General features: G+C 43.6%; 1 protein-coding gene across 1 annotated transcript in view; it reads right to left on the bottom strand.

Annotated features, from left to right (window-relative positions):
* Positions 1-14055, bottom strand: part of VPS53 (VPS53 subunit of GARP complex) — a 138000-nt gene extending 123945 nt beyond the window's left edge. Inside the window, exons 1-3 of the mRNA XM_084862898.1 lie at positions 13847-14055; positions 11857-11937; positions 1499-1548 (exon numbers count right to left, since the gene is read on the bottom strand). Coding sequence (XP_084719024.1) covers positions 1499-1548; positions 11857-11937; positions 13847-13933 — 218 coding nt within the window. The 5' untranslated portion in view covers positions 13934-14055. The remainder of the gene's footprint in view (positions 1-1498; positions 1549-11856; positions 11938-13846) is intronic.
* Between the last annotated feature and the right edge of the window lie 1148 nt (positions 14056-15203).

Here is a 15203-nt window from a genome sequence, read left to right as displayed (position 1 = left end):
ATCAGAGTATGCAAATTAACCCAACAAAGATGGCGGTTACTTTGCATACGCTGAAGGACGGAAACGTGAGGACTGAAGACAGCTTAGAAGGAAGAGGGAGGAAAAGAGGAAAGCAAGGTGGCTGCCAGAAGGAAAGCGCGGGTGGGGTGGGGCGGGGCAGATGGAACAGGTGGTGGTAGCAGCGCTCTTGACCTGGGCGGCCGCTTATAGGAATCTTCCTTTACACACCCACACACACACACACACACACACACACACACACACACGTCCATTGCAGGAAGATTATATTTATGGCTAAGTGACCGTCCAACTGTCCGGTACATATGATGTGCACTGACCACCAGGGGGCAGACGCTCACTACAGGAGCTGCGGTTCTCAGGTGATGCACCCCGGGACCAGAGAGGAAGGAGCCCGGTTCCTTGAGGGGCCGTGCGATTCCACCTTTGTTGTGGGTTGCTGGAGCCCTGTCAGCCCTGAATCTGGTTTACTGTCGATAACATTTACTAAGATACGTTTTATTACTTTTCTTTCACCTTTGACACTTCTATTATAAAGGGCAAATAGCAATATTAAAATACTTCTTGTAATTAATTTCCTTTCAATATGCATGAACCAGTGCACCAGGCCAGTAGTTATGGTAATAATTATAATGAGTAAATAAACACTGAGTATCTACCATGTGTTAAAACTGGAAATTCAGATGTGGACAAACCAGAACAAGGATATTGGGCAGGAAGGACACCTAGGCAATCACATCCTAGATCAATCACGATGTTTAATCTCGGGCCACCACCCATACCAACCAGCAGATCTAACCTCATTGGTAGCTGGTATACATATAAGCCCATATTCATGTCTAAGCCTTAGGAATACACACACACATACACACACACACACACACACACACACACACGGTAAATCTATTAGGGCAATAAAGCCAATGCAAATATAGTAGAAATGCTGCCCTGGCTGGTGTGGATTAGAGCAGCTTCCTGTACACCACACAGTCCAGCATTTGATTCCTGGTCAGGGCACATACCCAGGTTTCAGGTTTGATCTCTGGTTAAGGTGTATTTGGGAGGCAACTGATCCATGTTTCTCTCTAACATCAATGTTTCTCTCTTTCTCTTTCTCTAGCTCTCTCCTTTCCTCTCCTTTTAAAATCAATTTTAACCAGTTAACTGCCATGATATTTTGAATTTAATTTAAAAAGGTCTACCACTTGCATCTATAGATGCTATGGCATACAAATGGTTAAAAAATATATAGAAATCTTTTGCCTCCTTTGATAATCAACTGTTCTGAATAGCCTGGGCTTCCTCCCTTTTTACAAATAACTGAAGACTGATAAAAGAATTAAGGTCTTTGCCACAAGGCTTATATGAAAACCCAGATAAAAAGAATTATTTTTCTTTCAAATGACCATTTACAGCAAAACTGAGATGTCAGATAATGAAGCACACTTTTTATTATTAATAATCGTATAGTATTACTTACCTTATTTTCAGTCTAATCTTGTTCACAACTTCGTCTATGTTTGACAGAGACTACAATAAAGAAGGAAAAGTGCCAGCTATTATTTCACTTCCCAGAATTCCTCTTTTATAGGGAAATGATGAACTATAATGGCTATTGATGACATCTCAGAAAATTTAATGAGTATAATTCAATTTTCACTTAAAAAAAAGTATAGCAGTAATTGGCAACTAGTGCAAAATCCAGACTGGTATCTATTTTTATAAATAAAGTTTTATTGGAACACAGCCATACCCGTTCATTTACATATTATCTACAGCTGGCTTTGAATTACAAAGTTGAGTAATTGCAACGAAGATTGAATGGTCCACAAATCCTAAAATATCTATTATCTAGCCCTTTACAGAAATTGCCTGACCCCTGGTATGTAGAATCATAAAAAATTCATACAACAAATATAGCAATGAAATGAATGATATATATATACATACACAACATGGATAAATCTTACTAATATAATGTTGCACACACAAAAAAGGCTTGACAACAAGAGCATATACAGTAGGATTCCATTTTTATAGTTCAAAAATGAGTGAAACTATTCTCTTTCGTTTTAGAAACAAAGATAGTGGTTGTCTTTGGAGGGGACAGTGACTATGAGGAGGCAAGACAGGGCCATCTAAAGATGTTTTATTTCTTCTTTTTTAATGTGTGTGTGTGTGTGTGTGTGTGTGTATATATATATATATATATATATATATATATATATATATATATATATATTTGTATTGATTTCAGAGAGGGAGGGAGAGGGAGAAAGAGAAAAATCAATGAAAAGAGAGAACCAGTGATCGCCTGCCTCCTGCACGCCCCCTACTGGGGATCAAGCCCACAACCTAGGCATGTGCCCTTGACCGAAATGAAACCCAGGACCCTTCAGTCTACAGGCCGACACTCTATCCACTGAGCCAAACTGGCTAGGGCATGAAGATGTTTTATTTATTGATCTAGGTGGTAGTTACGTGGCTGAATTCATTTTGTGAAAATTCATCAAGCTATACACTTAAAATTTTGTACTCTTCTACATTACATTACACTTTAATAAATAAATATATCTATTTTTCCTAAGTGTACAGGTCCACTAGAAAACAGTCTGGAATGGTAAATACTAGATCTTACAATCTATACTAGTAACTAGAATCTATGAAATCAGTAACAGTTGTAATCCATGAAAAGGAAAGATTTAAAATTTTTCTTTTTGCCTGAGTACTTTCTAACTGCTCTATATTGATTATGCATTGCTATTGTAATTATAATACAGATATTTCTGTTTTTAAGACAACGACAATAGAAACAAATGGACTAGTTCCAACATTAGGGAGCAAAAAAATGTAAGGAAATGGTGCCCTCTAATGGAATAGAGATGGTACAACTTAATAGCATATTTTTTTATTTTTGGTTAATCCTCACCAGAGGATATTTTTTTCCGTTGATTTTTTTTTTAAAGAGGGTGTGGAAGGGAAGGAGGAAAAGAGGGAGGGAGGGAGGAATATATATAGAGAGAGAGATAAAGAGAAATTGGTTGCTTCCTGCACATGCCCCGAATGGGAACTTGATCAGGAGTCAAACCCGAGATCCTTAGGTGTGAAGGTGGACACTCTTAACCACTGAGGCACCAGTCCTCTTTCTCTTTTACTAACAGATATTCTATCTGAGCAAGAATAGGGGGTGATGTAGGAATTGCTACCAGCAACCTGCACTGGCAGGAGAACAGGCTCCTGCCCGGAGCAGGGCTGGTAAGGAAATCAGGTCACAGGTGTTTGAGGTTCAGATGGGGCCATTCCCATCTTGTCTACTGTTTCAACAAAGCTCTGAATTTCAGAAACCCAAGAACAGACTGAGGTGACAATAAATCTCAGAAAAGAGAAGTTATTTTAATTGAGGAATCCTCTGTCAAGTTGCCATTTCAAAACCAGACTGAGTATAAATCACCACGGTGACCGAACCTGAGTTGTCAGAGGACCTGGGTTTGGCAAATCTCTGCCACAAACAAATCTGCTGTATGTTTAGAGGGCAAGAGGTTTAACCTCCCTGAGTTTCTATTTCCTCATATGCAAAACAGACATAATAGCTCTCATCTGGCTTATCTCTGCTGGAACCCATCCCATGTTTAAAAAACAATTTGGGTATTTAAAAAACTATTTTAAAATGGTTAACATTTGGGAAATTGGGGGTGAAGGGTAGCCATGAATTCTTTTTGTTTGTTTGTTTGTTTGTTTGTTTAGTTAATACTCACCCAGGGATAGTTTCCCATTAATTTTTAGAGCAAGTATAAGGGAGAGGAAGGGACAGAGAGAGAGAGAAACAGAGATGTTAGAGAGACACACAGATTGGTCCTCCCACACGCGCCGGCCAGGGCTGGGGAAGGACCTGCATCCGAAGTTTGCGCCCTGGACCAGGAGTGAACCCGTGACCCATCGGTCCCTGGGCGGATGCTCTACTCACTGATCCAAACCAGCTAGGGCAGCCATGGATTCTTTGCACTAGTCTTGCATCTTTTTTACAACTGGGAAATCATCAGAATTTAAAGTTGTAATCTATTTTAAATCGGTAAAACATGTAGATGACCGAAATTCCAACAGAAAAAGGCAGAGTGAAAAGCCAGGCTTCCGCTCCCCTGTTCTGCCCGTCCGGCTCCCAGGCTCCTCGCCAGAGGCCATGGCTCTGGGCCAGTTTCTGGGCTCGTTCTCGGAGATGCCTCTGGATCTGAAGCAGACCCATGCCTTACATCCCCTTCCTATGTAAATGCACACTGTCCTATACCATGCTTTTTTCTCTGAACAGTACAACCCGAAGATCATTCCACATCAGCAAATACTGATGTTTGGTGGTACAGTAACTATTGCTTAAATTTAATACTCTGTAGACAGGAAAGTCTTGGTTAAGTCATAACAATTTTCCTGAAAAGAATAACTCAAGCCGAAACCAGTTTGGCTCAGTGGATAGAGCGTTGGCCTGCAGACTGAAGGGTCCCGGGTTCGATTCCGGTCGGGGGCATGTACCTTGGTTGCGGGCAAATCCCCAGTAGGGGGTGTGCAAGAGGCAACTGATGGATGTTTCTGACTCTCTGTCCCTCTCTCTTCCTCTCTGTGAAAAATCAATAAAATATATTTTTAAAGAAAGAATAACTCAAAATACATTATGCTTTCAGATGTGCAACTGCATTTATTTAAAAAAGCAAACACACCCTGTCCTGTGGGGCTCAGTTGGTTGGCACCATCCCATGCTCTGAAAGGTTGCTGGTTTGATTCCCGGGACACATACCTAGGTTGCAGGCTCAATCCCAATAGAGGGCATGTGGGAGGCTGCTCATGGGTGTGATGTCACCTTGCTGTTTCTCTCTCTTCCCCTCTCCCTTCCTCTCTCTATTTGAAAATAAATGTTAAAATCTTTTTTTTTTTTTTTTTTTTAATGCAAGCCTGGTCGGCATAGCTCAGTCTTGAGTGTGGACCTGTGAACCAGGAGGTCACAGTTTGATTCTCAGTCAGGACACATGCCCAGGTTGCGGGCTTGATCTCCAGTGTGAGGTATGTAGAAGGCAGCCAATCGAATTTCTCTCATCATTGATGTTTCTCTCTCTCTCTCTCTCTCTCTCTCTCTCTCTCTCTCTCTCTCTCTCTCTCTCTCTCTCCCTCTCCCTCCCTTTCTCCCTCCCTCCCTCCCTCCTTCTGTCCTTCCCTTTCCTCTCTGAAATTAATAAAAATATATTTTTTAGCCAAAACCGGTTTGGCTCAGTGGTAGAGCATTGGTCTGCGGACTGAAAGGTCCCAGGTTCGATTCCGGTCAAGGGCATGTACGTTGATTGCGGGCACATCCCTGGTAGGGGGTGTGCAAGAGGCAGCTGGTTGATGTTCCTCTCTCATCGACGTTTCTAGCTCTCTATCTCTCTCCCTTCCTCTCTGTAAAAAATCAATAAAATATATTTAAAAAAAATATATATATATATTTTAAAAAAAACACACACACAAAAAGAAAACAGGGAATGGACACTGGGGCGGTGCGGGCTTGCCTGGGGTTGTGGGAATGAATGAAGAGGGGGTCAATTGGGAAAAAGGAGACATATGTAAAACTTTAAACAATAAAAACAAAAAATGAACAAACAAACAAACAAAACAAAACAAAACAGGGAATGACCTAAATGGCCCTCAATAGAAAAGTTAAATAAATATGGCCACATATACTTGATGGACGTTTGTCCCACCACTAAAGACACTGGCCAGGGAGACTCTGAAACAACAAATATCACTTAAGATAACATGCTAACAATGGGAAAAACACTTAAAAATACCAAGTACCCCATGAACACAGCTTTTAAAAGGCAAGAAAGTTATAGCACCCGGCTGCACGTTAGGTGGACTACTTGCTCTTTATCTTCCCGAGTTTCTACTGGAAGCACAAGGGAAAGGGGCGCTAACGTTTAACATGGATCTGCTGTGCCACACTCTCTGAACATCTTACAAAAATGACTTCCCTTCATCTTCGTACATGTTTTACATGGTCATCTACGTGTTTTACCAATTTAATCTCTTCTCCTCCTCAATATAAAGAATGGGAAATAAGCTCTGAAAGCACAGATACTTTGTCCCAGGTCATGGGTGCTGGATGTGGTTGAGGTGTGTCTGACTCCTGGGTCTTCACTCCTTCTTCCTCTACCATGCCGCCTCTGCTACAATGGAAACTGACCTGGTTTCTCTGCACCCAGCATACCTGAGGGATGTGACACACTCCCTGCTATCAGCTCAGTGCCTCTCGATGGCAGTGATTCTCACCGGGGTTGAGGCCTTTCTGTCAGCGGGGAAAACGCCCCATCGGAATCCAGATTGGCTACCCTGGGTGGAGGTGACACATCTCCTCTTTGAGAATCATTCTTCTAGTTCTGTTGTAATGTGGCTGTACAGTGTTAATTCCATCATTTAAAAAAGTATTTCCTGAGTCCAATGGTGATTCTTGCTGATTACAGAAAATACATAAAATCACCCTCATCACCGGCAGAATATAATCACCACTAGCATTTTGGTATATTGCCTTCTACTGTTCCTTCTATGTAAATACTATATGGCTTTTTAAAAATTAAACTGAGATGATAAGCAATTTGGCATCTTATTTTTTACTCTTAACAACATAGCTGCAGGCATTTTGGGGGAATCATTAAAAATAATGAGCTCCAGCTCGGCCAGTGTTGCCTAGTGGTTGAGCATTGACTAAGAACCAGAAGGTCGGGGTTTGATTCCCAGTGAGGGCACATGCCCGAGTTGCAGGCTCAATCCCCAGTGTGGGGTGTGCAGGAGGGAGCAGCTGGTTGTGGAACGAACCAGAGCAACAGAGGCCAGGCCCGGAGCAGCCAGGCCCGGAGCAGCTCGCTCCTCGCCTGTACCTGCCCACGGCTGCCTCTCAGACATGGCTGGAAACTTTTGCGGGAACTTGAGGGTCTGCTGAATCAAGTGATGAAGGCTTAGATCTGGATGTGTTGAGTTAGTGTAGCGCTGGGGTGTTGATCTGTGAGTGCCTTGGGTGGGGCCTGGATGAGGCTGGTTGACCTATTTGGAAATGTCTTTTGTGTGAAGTGTATCATTGGGCATGTGGAGGTATTATTGATATGAGAAAATGCTAAGTAACAGATTTACTATCTGAAAAGGGATTTACTATCGGGGAAAGGGAGGGAGGAAGAGACTGAACATAAACTGTGCACCTATGGATGAGGACAATGGGGGATGGGGAGGGGGCGGAGGGTGGGATGGGAACCTGGTGGAGGGGGGAAGAAATGAGGAACCTTTGTAGTAATATGAACAATAAAGATTGATTTAAAAAAAAAAAAAAAAAAAGGAAAGAAAATCATGAGCTCTATGTCATCCAGTACACTGAAAGATGTGGGTTCAATTCCCACCTCCTGTCAGGGTGCTTACAGGAGGCAGCTGATTGATGTTTCTCTCTCTTTCAAAAAAATTTTTTTTTTTCAGTGAAAACATGTCCTCTGGTGAGGATTAAAAACAACAACACTTAAATAAATTTCTAATATCATTTTTAAATTATAAAAAAAATGTGAGCTCTAAAGGCTATTTATGAAATCTCAAAAGAGATGATCCATAGTAAAATGCCATGTTTTCCAACTTTATTTTATAAATTAATATGTCCATTAGAAAAAGTTGGTTAATGCCAAGACAGTAACAATTATGGGGATTATGAGCTTCAGAATCAAATACTATCCAACCACATATTTCTACCTTAGATGGCCCAAAATGTTCAAAAATGAGCTCGACTTTACATCCTCCTCCTAGCCTATTTGCCACTTTTTCTTCCTACTCCCAACACAGGGTAAAGTGCTAACGCCCACTTAGTCTGCCAGGCTAGAGATCAAAGTTCAAAATCCTTCATTTGGCCTGTAATGCACAGCTTAACTGTCATTTCCTCATGGAAGCCCTTTTGGGTCCCTCAGGCGCACGCTCTGTTTTCACAGTAACTGAGCATGTTTCCTTCATGGCAATGTGTAAGCTGGGCTTTCTCTAACTCTCGGGGCCTCATTATTCCCATCATAAAGCAAGCATGCTAACAAAGTGACAGCTTATCATTAAGTGTTTGAATGGTGCCTGGTGCCTAGTAAGCATCCAATAAATACCATATAACCTATTATTACCGTTGTACTAGAAGTGAGAACTCCTTTGACAGCAAATAACAAGTAATTAATAGTTATACAAACAAGTCATTGTAAAGTATAATAATTTGCTTATCATCTGCTAATGGTTTTATTATTATCTATTAAGGTAGCTCTATATTGGGAAGGAGGGTATTTGCCTTGTCCATTCCTCTAGCCACAAATTTCTTACAGAGGGAAGCAGAAGAAGTGGTTTTGTTGAGTAAATGAGTGAATTTCAGGTTCTACATCCCTTTCCGGTTCTACATCCCCCCATTCTGTCTTGTGCCTCCTAAAGAGCTCTTGGATTTTGTTCTCTCCATCCTGGTCTCTACTGAAGCTCTCATCATCTCTCTTAAGTGATCTGCCACAGCATTCTGCTAACTGGCCTTCCTGCCTCCAGTTCTGCCTCCCCCCAATTCACCCTCCACACTGCTGCCAGATGGAATATTTTTTAATCCTCACCCAAGGATATATTTTTATTGATTATTGTTTTTTAAGAGAGAGAAGAAGGAAGAGGGAGAGAATTATCAATGTGAGAGAGAAACCTGGATTGGCTGCCTCCCATGGGGGAGGCACCCCGATGGGGGATCAAACCCACAACCTGGGGATGTGCCCTGACTGGGAATTGAACCCAAGACCCTTTGGTGTATGCGACGACATTCCAACCAACTGAGCCACATTGGCCAGGGCCAGATAAATTTTTTTTTTAATCCTACCCATGTTTCCCCGAAAATAAAACATCCTCTGAAAATAAGACCTACTTACAGGTTTCCTTCTGAGTGAAATATAAGGCATCCCCCCGAAAATAAGGCCCCTCCAGGCTCTGTCTCAGAATGAAAATTAATTTACCATAAACTGGTTGCTAGGGCCGCCCCAACTGGTGTCTAGCAACCAGTGACATTACGCGGAGCCCTGACGTCACTGCTGTGTGGAGATGGAGCGGAGGTCGGAGTGAGCAGTGAGTGAGGGGCAGGAGAGAGGAGACTTTCGCAGATGCATGTAAAAGAACAGGAGGATTAGAGCGGACAGGGCACCGCGAAGGTGGTGAGTGCTGGTCTGTCTCTGATGACACTACCTGATGCTCACGGCCGCCCTCATGATGACTGAAGGTTCTCAGTCAGTGGCAGACGCTGCTCCAGCCCAGATCCAGGCCCCAGCAAGTCCAGTGACAGTCCCCAGGCAGGCCCCAGGGGGTAAATGTCTGATAAAGGGGTACAGGGGATGTCTGGTGAAGGTGTTCAGTGGCACAGGGGTGGGGGGAGGGGAATCACTTAAAATGACACAGGAGGATCAGAGTGGGCAATCAAAATGACACAGGAGGATCAAAAGGGGTTACTAAAATGGTAATCCCCCCCCTGATTCTCCTGTGCCATTTTGGATCCCCCCTGTGTCATTTTAAATGATCCCCCTCCCCCCACCTTGATACCCCAATTCCTTTTACCCCTAGAAATGAGCGCAAAAAGAAAAAGCTACTCCGTGGAGTACAAGAAAGGAATCGTGGAAGACTCTTGGGGCCAAAATCTTACTGCTTTCTGCAAAGAGATGTTGAGTATCCGATTGGTCCGAAAATGGCGAGCAGAGTATGGTAACCTCATTGAACAAGTGGACAAGGGAAATGCTAAAAAGCACAAGTGTGGATCAGGTCGGCAACCATTATTTTCCGAGCTGGAAGACCTGATCTGTGAATGGGTTGTTGACAGGACAGCAGAGGCATTGGTAGTGAATAGGGCTCAGATTCAAGAATTTGCCCTTGCAATGGCACCACAGTTTGACATAGCCCCCGAAGACTTCAAAGCATCACAACACTGGCTGGATAATTTCCTTCAGGGAAGTGAACTGTCTTTAAGAATATCTACAACATTGTTTAGGTTGGAAGATACTCAAGTTATTAAGCGAGCACTTGCATTCAAGTCCTTTATTGATGATGCTGACTTCTCTAAATACAATCTTTCCAACATGATTGCTATGGATGAAACTGCAGTGTTTATGGGCCAATCATCTCAAACAACAATTGAACAGCGGGGTGCCTCCTTAGTGTATATTCCCTCCACTGCTTACGAAAGTGCACGTGTTCCCTGTATTTTGGTAATTCGTCTGGATGGCACTAAAATCCCACCTTTAATCATTTCTAAGGGCAAGAAGGAAAAGATTGAGCATGTTTTGGGCGTTTTTATTCTTGAAACTGAAAAAGCCTGGGCCAAACAAGCAGTTATAAGGAAGTGGGTCGATTTAATGCTGCGAGGGAGCCAAAGAGGTCTGCTAGTCTGGGATGCAGCCAGCACTCACCGCGTTAAAGACATGAAGACATTTCTTCACGAAAGAAAAAATAGATCAGATAATGATCCCCGCAGGAATGACGGCCTATCTCCAGACTGTAGATATTGCAATAAACAAGCCATGGAAATTAATGACTACATTGAAAATAGAATGGAGAGAAATCAGCGTGGAAACTTTGTGAAACCTAAACTGCAAGAAGTTGTGACGTGGGTGAAGAATTCATGGGAGAAAATCACTGACAATTGCATTGCAAATGCACTGCGATCAGGCTACCTTGACAAGAAGTACTCATTTAAAGACAGTGTTATTGCTAAACATAAGAGATTTGGTCCACTGATTCTGAAAGAAATGGAGTCACAAGAAATTCACCAGGAAATTCAGGAATTGGATTGTTATGATGATGTTCCAGAAGATGATGACATGATTGTCATTGAATAAATGAGTAAATTCTTGATACTGTAGGATTCACAGTTTGTCTGGTTTGTGTTGACAACTACCATACTACCGTACCGTATACAGGTAATAAATTTCCTTTATTTTCACTTAACAATAAATGTGTACCGTATTCTTCTTCATGGAAAAATAAGACATCCCCTGAAAATAAGACCTAGCGCATCTTTGGGAGCAAAAATTAATATAAGACACTGTCTTATTTTCGGGGAAACAGGGTATATATTTTTTATCTTTAGAGAGAGAGTGGAAGGGAGGGAAGATGGGGAGAGAAACATTGATTGAGAGAGACACACTGACTTGTTGCCTCCTGCATGTGCTCCAACCAGGGCTGGGGATTGAACCTGCTACTGAGGTACGTGCCCTTGACCGGAAATAAAACCCAAAACCCTTCAAACTGAGGCCCAATGCTCTATCCACTGACCCAAATCAGCCAGAGCCAGATGGAATTTTTAAAATGTGAATCTGATCCAGTCATTACCATCAAGAGTCCTTTTGTAAATACCCCGTGCCTAGAACAGCATCTCCAGAGGAGGGTGTGTGCATCCCCAAGGGGTTTACAATAATACCCATTAGAATGTAAGGGGGGAAAAATTAAAAACCTCTATTTTCATCCTTTATTTATAGAGCAAACACTACTAAAACCTAATTTATTTAAGATTGGTGCTAGGATATGTATGTAATATTTGGGGCGTATGGGCTTAAGATTTAGCCCAGCGAATATCAGTTGCATGGAAAATATTTAAGGGTATAATTTCTAATAATATACTCATTCTACCAAGAATTCCACTCTACCAACAGTATTTGGTATTAGCTACCCCCCAACTGGTTACAATGAAGTTTGGTTTCAATTTAACACTCTTTCTTTATCAAGGCTACTTCGATTTTATAGTACAACACACCAATCATAGCACTCAAGAAGACCCAGAAGCCACTAAAACGAAGGAAACTCCATACTTACTTGCTCCGTGGGGAACAGGGTATTGATATACTCCACAGCATTGAAATCTGCTCGATCTAGAGGATCCTGGCTTGGAAATACCTATATAAAGATAAGGGATTAGAAATAACCATCATCTTTCTGTCTTATTTTATGTATTATTTCCTCTCTACTGGGTGGAAAAGGCAAAAATCAAATCTTTTTTCATTCTATAAGTCTTAACACTCAACAGATGCTCAATAAAATACCTGTTAAAATAAACCTTTAATTTTTATCAACACCTGTAATTTTAACACCTTAGATCTTGGTGCAACTACAGGTAATAGAATAGAATATGAAACAGTGAAAAGTTCCACAGATATCAACAAAATCCCAACAAGTGGGCACTGTGCAAATCAGATCAAACCAGCTGATGACATGGTTGTATTAAGAAAGTCTTGCCCGCCCTGGCTGGTTTGGCTCAGTGGATGGAGTGTTAGCCTGTGGACTGAAGGGTCCCAGGTTCGATACTGGTCAAGGGCATGTGCCTTGGTTGCGGGCACATCCCCAGTGGGGGGTGTGCAGGAGGCAGCTGGTCGATGTTTCTCTCTCATTGAAAGAGAGTTTCTGACACTCTCTCTCTCTCCCTTCCTCTCTGTAAAAAGTCAATAAAAATATATTTAAAAAAAAAATTTAAAAAAAGCCCAAACCGGTTTGGCTCAATGGATAGAGCGTCGGCTTGGGGACTGAAGGGACCCGGGTTCAATTCCGGTCAAGGGCATGTACCTTGGTTGCGGGCACATCCCCAGTAGGGGGTGTGCAAGAGGCAGCTGATCGATGTTTCTCTCTCATCGACGTTTCTAGCTCTCTATCTCTCTCCCTTCCTGTCTGTAAAATATCAATAAAATATATTTTAAAAAAAAAGTTGCAACCTGAACAAGGTGCATTATAAAAGCAATCAAGTGATCCCCTGGTAGTGCATTTCACCAGCTCAATATAGTTATTCTGGTTAGCAAATTCTTTTCTGATTATTAGGTAAACCTGTGCTAAAACTCAATATTATTAATAGTAAAACTGTGTCTTGAAATCCTTGTCAAACAATAACTGACTGTATGATTTGCTGCTTCTATTAGAGCCCACTGGGTTCAAGGAACTTTTTTTTTTTTTTTTTTTTTTGCAAATGGAGGTGGGTGTGGCCTCAACACCAAAACCTTTGCTCAATGGGCTGACATCCTCAGAATGAGCCAAAGGAGCTCTGTATGGGTAATCCAGCCCCTCCTAGAAAAATATACATCTAAAAAAATCTATTAAGAGAGATCTCCTTTTATCAGGGGCAGTACCCGCTAAAAGGATCTAAATTAGCGATTTTAACCTTTTCATCTCATGGCACACTGGTTAAAAAAAAAATCGCTGGTCTAAATCTCTATTTTTAATATCAATACTCTTTTAAAAACAAAAGAGAATTTAGGCTAGGCAACTAAAGAGTCCCTCCAGGTAAGGGAGGCCTCCTGATAATATTCTTCAGTCTCACCCCACAAATCAACAGCAGATATTGTCAACCAGTTCAGCAGGATAAAGGGGTCCTTTTCAAATCCGCTTCGGAAATCAAAGTTCCGCTCTCCCCTCCATTCGGAGTCTCTCCCAAGGGGCTGGATTGAGAATTGGGGGCGGCGGCACACCAGCCTGGTAAATGTAAGAACAGCTCTACAACCCCCCAAAACTTCGGCTGCGAGCCAGGAGGTCCCCACCTCCAGGTCCGTCCTTTCGGGGAGCACAGCTGCTTTGCCCAAACAAACGCATTGGGATGCCCCCCGCCCCCAAAGACAACCAAGGCCTAGAAAGGGGTCTCTCCTTCCCTCAATTCAGAAACCCCTTTCCACCACCACCTCCCCGCTAACTGTTCCTTCCCCTCAGTGCCTAGCTCCCACCTCTGCCCAAAGGCCGCTTCTCCCCGGAGCCACCGCAGGTCCCACCCCCGGGGCGCCCCGGCCCCCTCCTCCCCTCCCCTCCCGTCAGGGGGCGGAACGCTCACCTGCTCGATGGCGAGCTGCACGTCGGGCGTGAGCTGCAGCACCGCTTCCAGCTCCTCCACGAACTCCAGCTCCTCCTCCTCCATCATCCCGCCGCCCAGCTCCCCCCGGACACGCGCCCAGCCCCGAGTCGGGCCCCTGCGGTCACCAGAACCGCAGAACCGCGACCCGCGGCGGCGTGCAGCGCCCCGGCGAGCTCGGGCTCGGTCGGCTAGCCGGGCACTTCCGGGAAGCCGGGCACTTCCGGGACTGGAGGCATTCTGGGATAGCGGAGGACTGACCTCTGGTTGTCCCGGAGCCGGCAAGCCATCAACGTCCCGGATTCTTCCTGGACGGCCCTGTAGTTCCGGCGTCCACCCCTTTACCCTAAGAAGAGGGGGCCCTCGTCATCTCGCCGGAGGGCGCTGACACGGCAGGACCCCCCCAGGGAGGATGCAGGACCTCGCACCGTGGCTACCGACCGACCGACCGACAGCCACCCCCTCGGGCCCCGAAGCCCGGGATCCTTCAGCTGCCAGGGCCCCCTTGGTCAAGGGCAGTAGGTGTCCCCTGCCATCGAGGGGAGAAATAACCCCGGCTGGTAAGTGGCAATGCTGCCAACGACAATCTGTAGGATGGGACAGTGTGCACTCTCAGAGTTAAGTTCTCCTTGGGTCAAGCTTGTAGGCAGAGATTTGGGGGGGAGTCTGCAGCTTCTTGGGGTGAGGGTGGGCAGGGGGAGACCCAGCTTCAGTCAGGGCCCCTCGAAGGGGAATCGTTTGCTTTCTGAGACTCTGAATAGCTAGCTGGAGTCTAAGCCCCAGATCACTCCATCTGCTTGCCTGCACGGATGTGGTGACGGTTAAATATAAAAAGCACTATGCAAATGTAAGCTAGTAATACAGGTAATGTTAGCGTGTCTGTTTCTTATGCACCACGGAAAGAAAAGAGGCCAGATCTCCCTGTGGAACCACTCTTCCCCCGACACTTAAAACAACGCGAGAACTGCAGCCAAAGGAAGAGCTGTTTCACCAGTTACACATTGTGAAACTCTGTGATGGGAGCGTGCCTGGCCCCTCTGAGATTTTTTTTTCTTTAATTTCATCTGATCAAAATTGTAGTAAAGAAAAGATGGAATCAACAAAATTTCTAACCATAAAGGAAGCGTTAAAATATAAGCCAGCTATACAACAGAATATTATTGATTCATAAAATCATAGTTTTTTAAATTGTTTAATGACATGAAAACATGTGCATTAGATATTTCAGAAAGCAAAAAATGTACAGCATTGTCCCAGTTTGTATGTGTGTATTTTGTGCCTATAAAAATGATAGCAAATCCCTAGCCAGTTGGTTCAGTGGATAGCGAGTCAGCCTGCA

Source organism: Pipistrellus hanaki (genome assembly GCF_964339955.1).
Source record: "Pipistrellus hanaki genome assembly, chromosome: 16".
Classification (NCBI taxonomy): Eukaryota; Metazoa; Chordata; class Mammalia; order Chiroptera; family Vespertilionidae; genus Pipistrellus; species Pipistrellus hanaki.
This window is presented reverse-complemented; position numbering and strand designations above follow the sequence as displayed.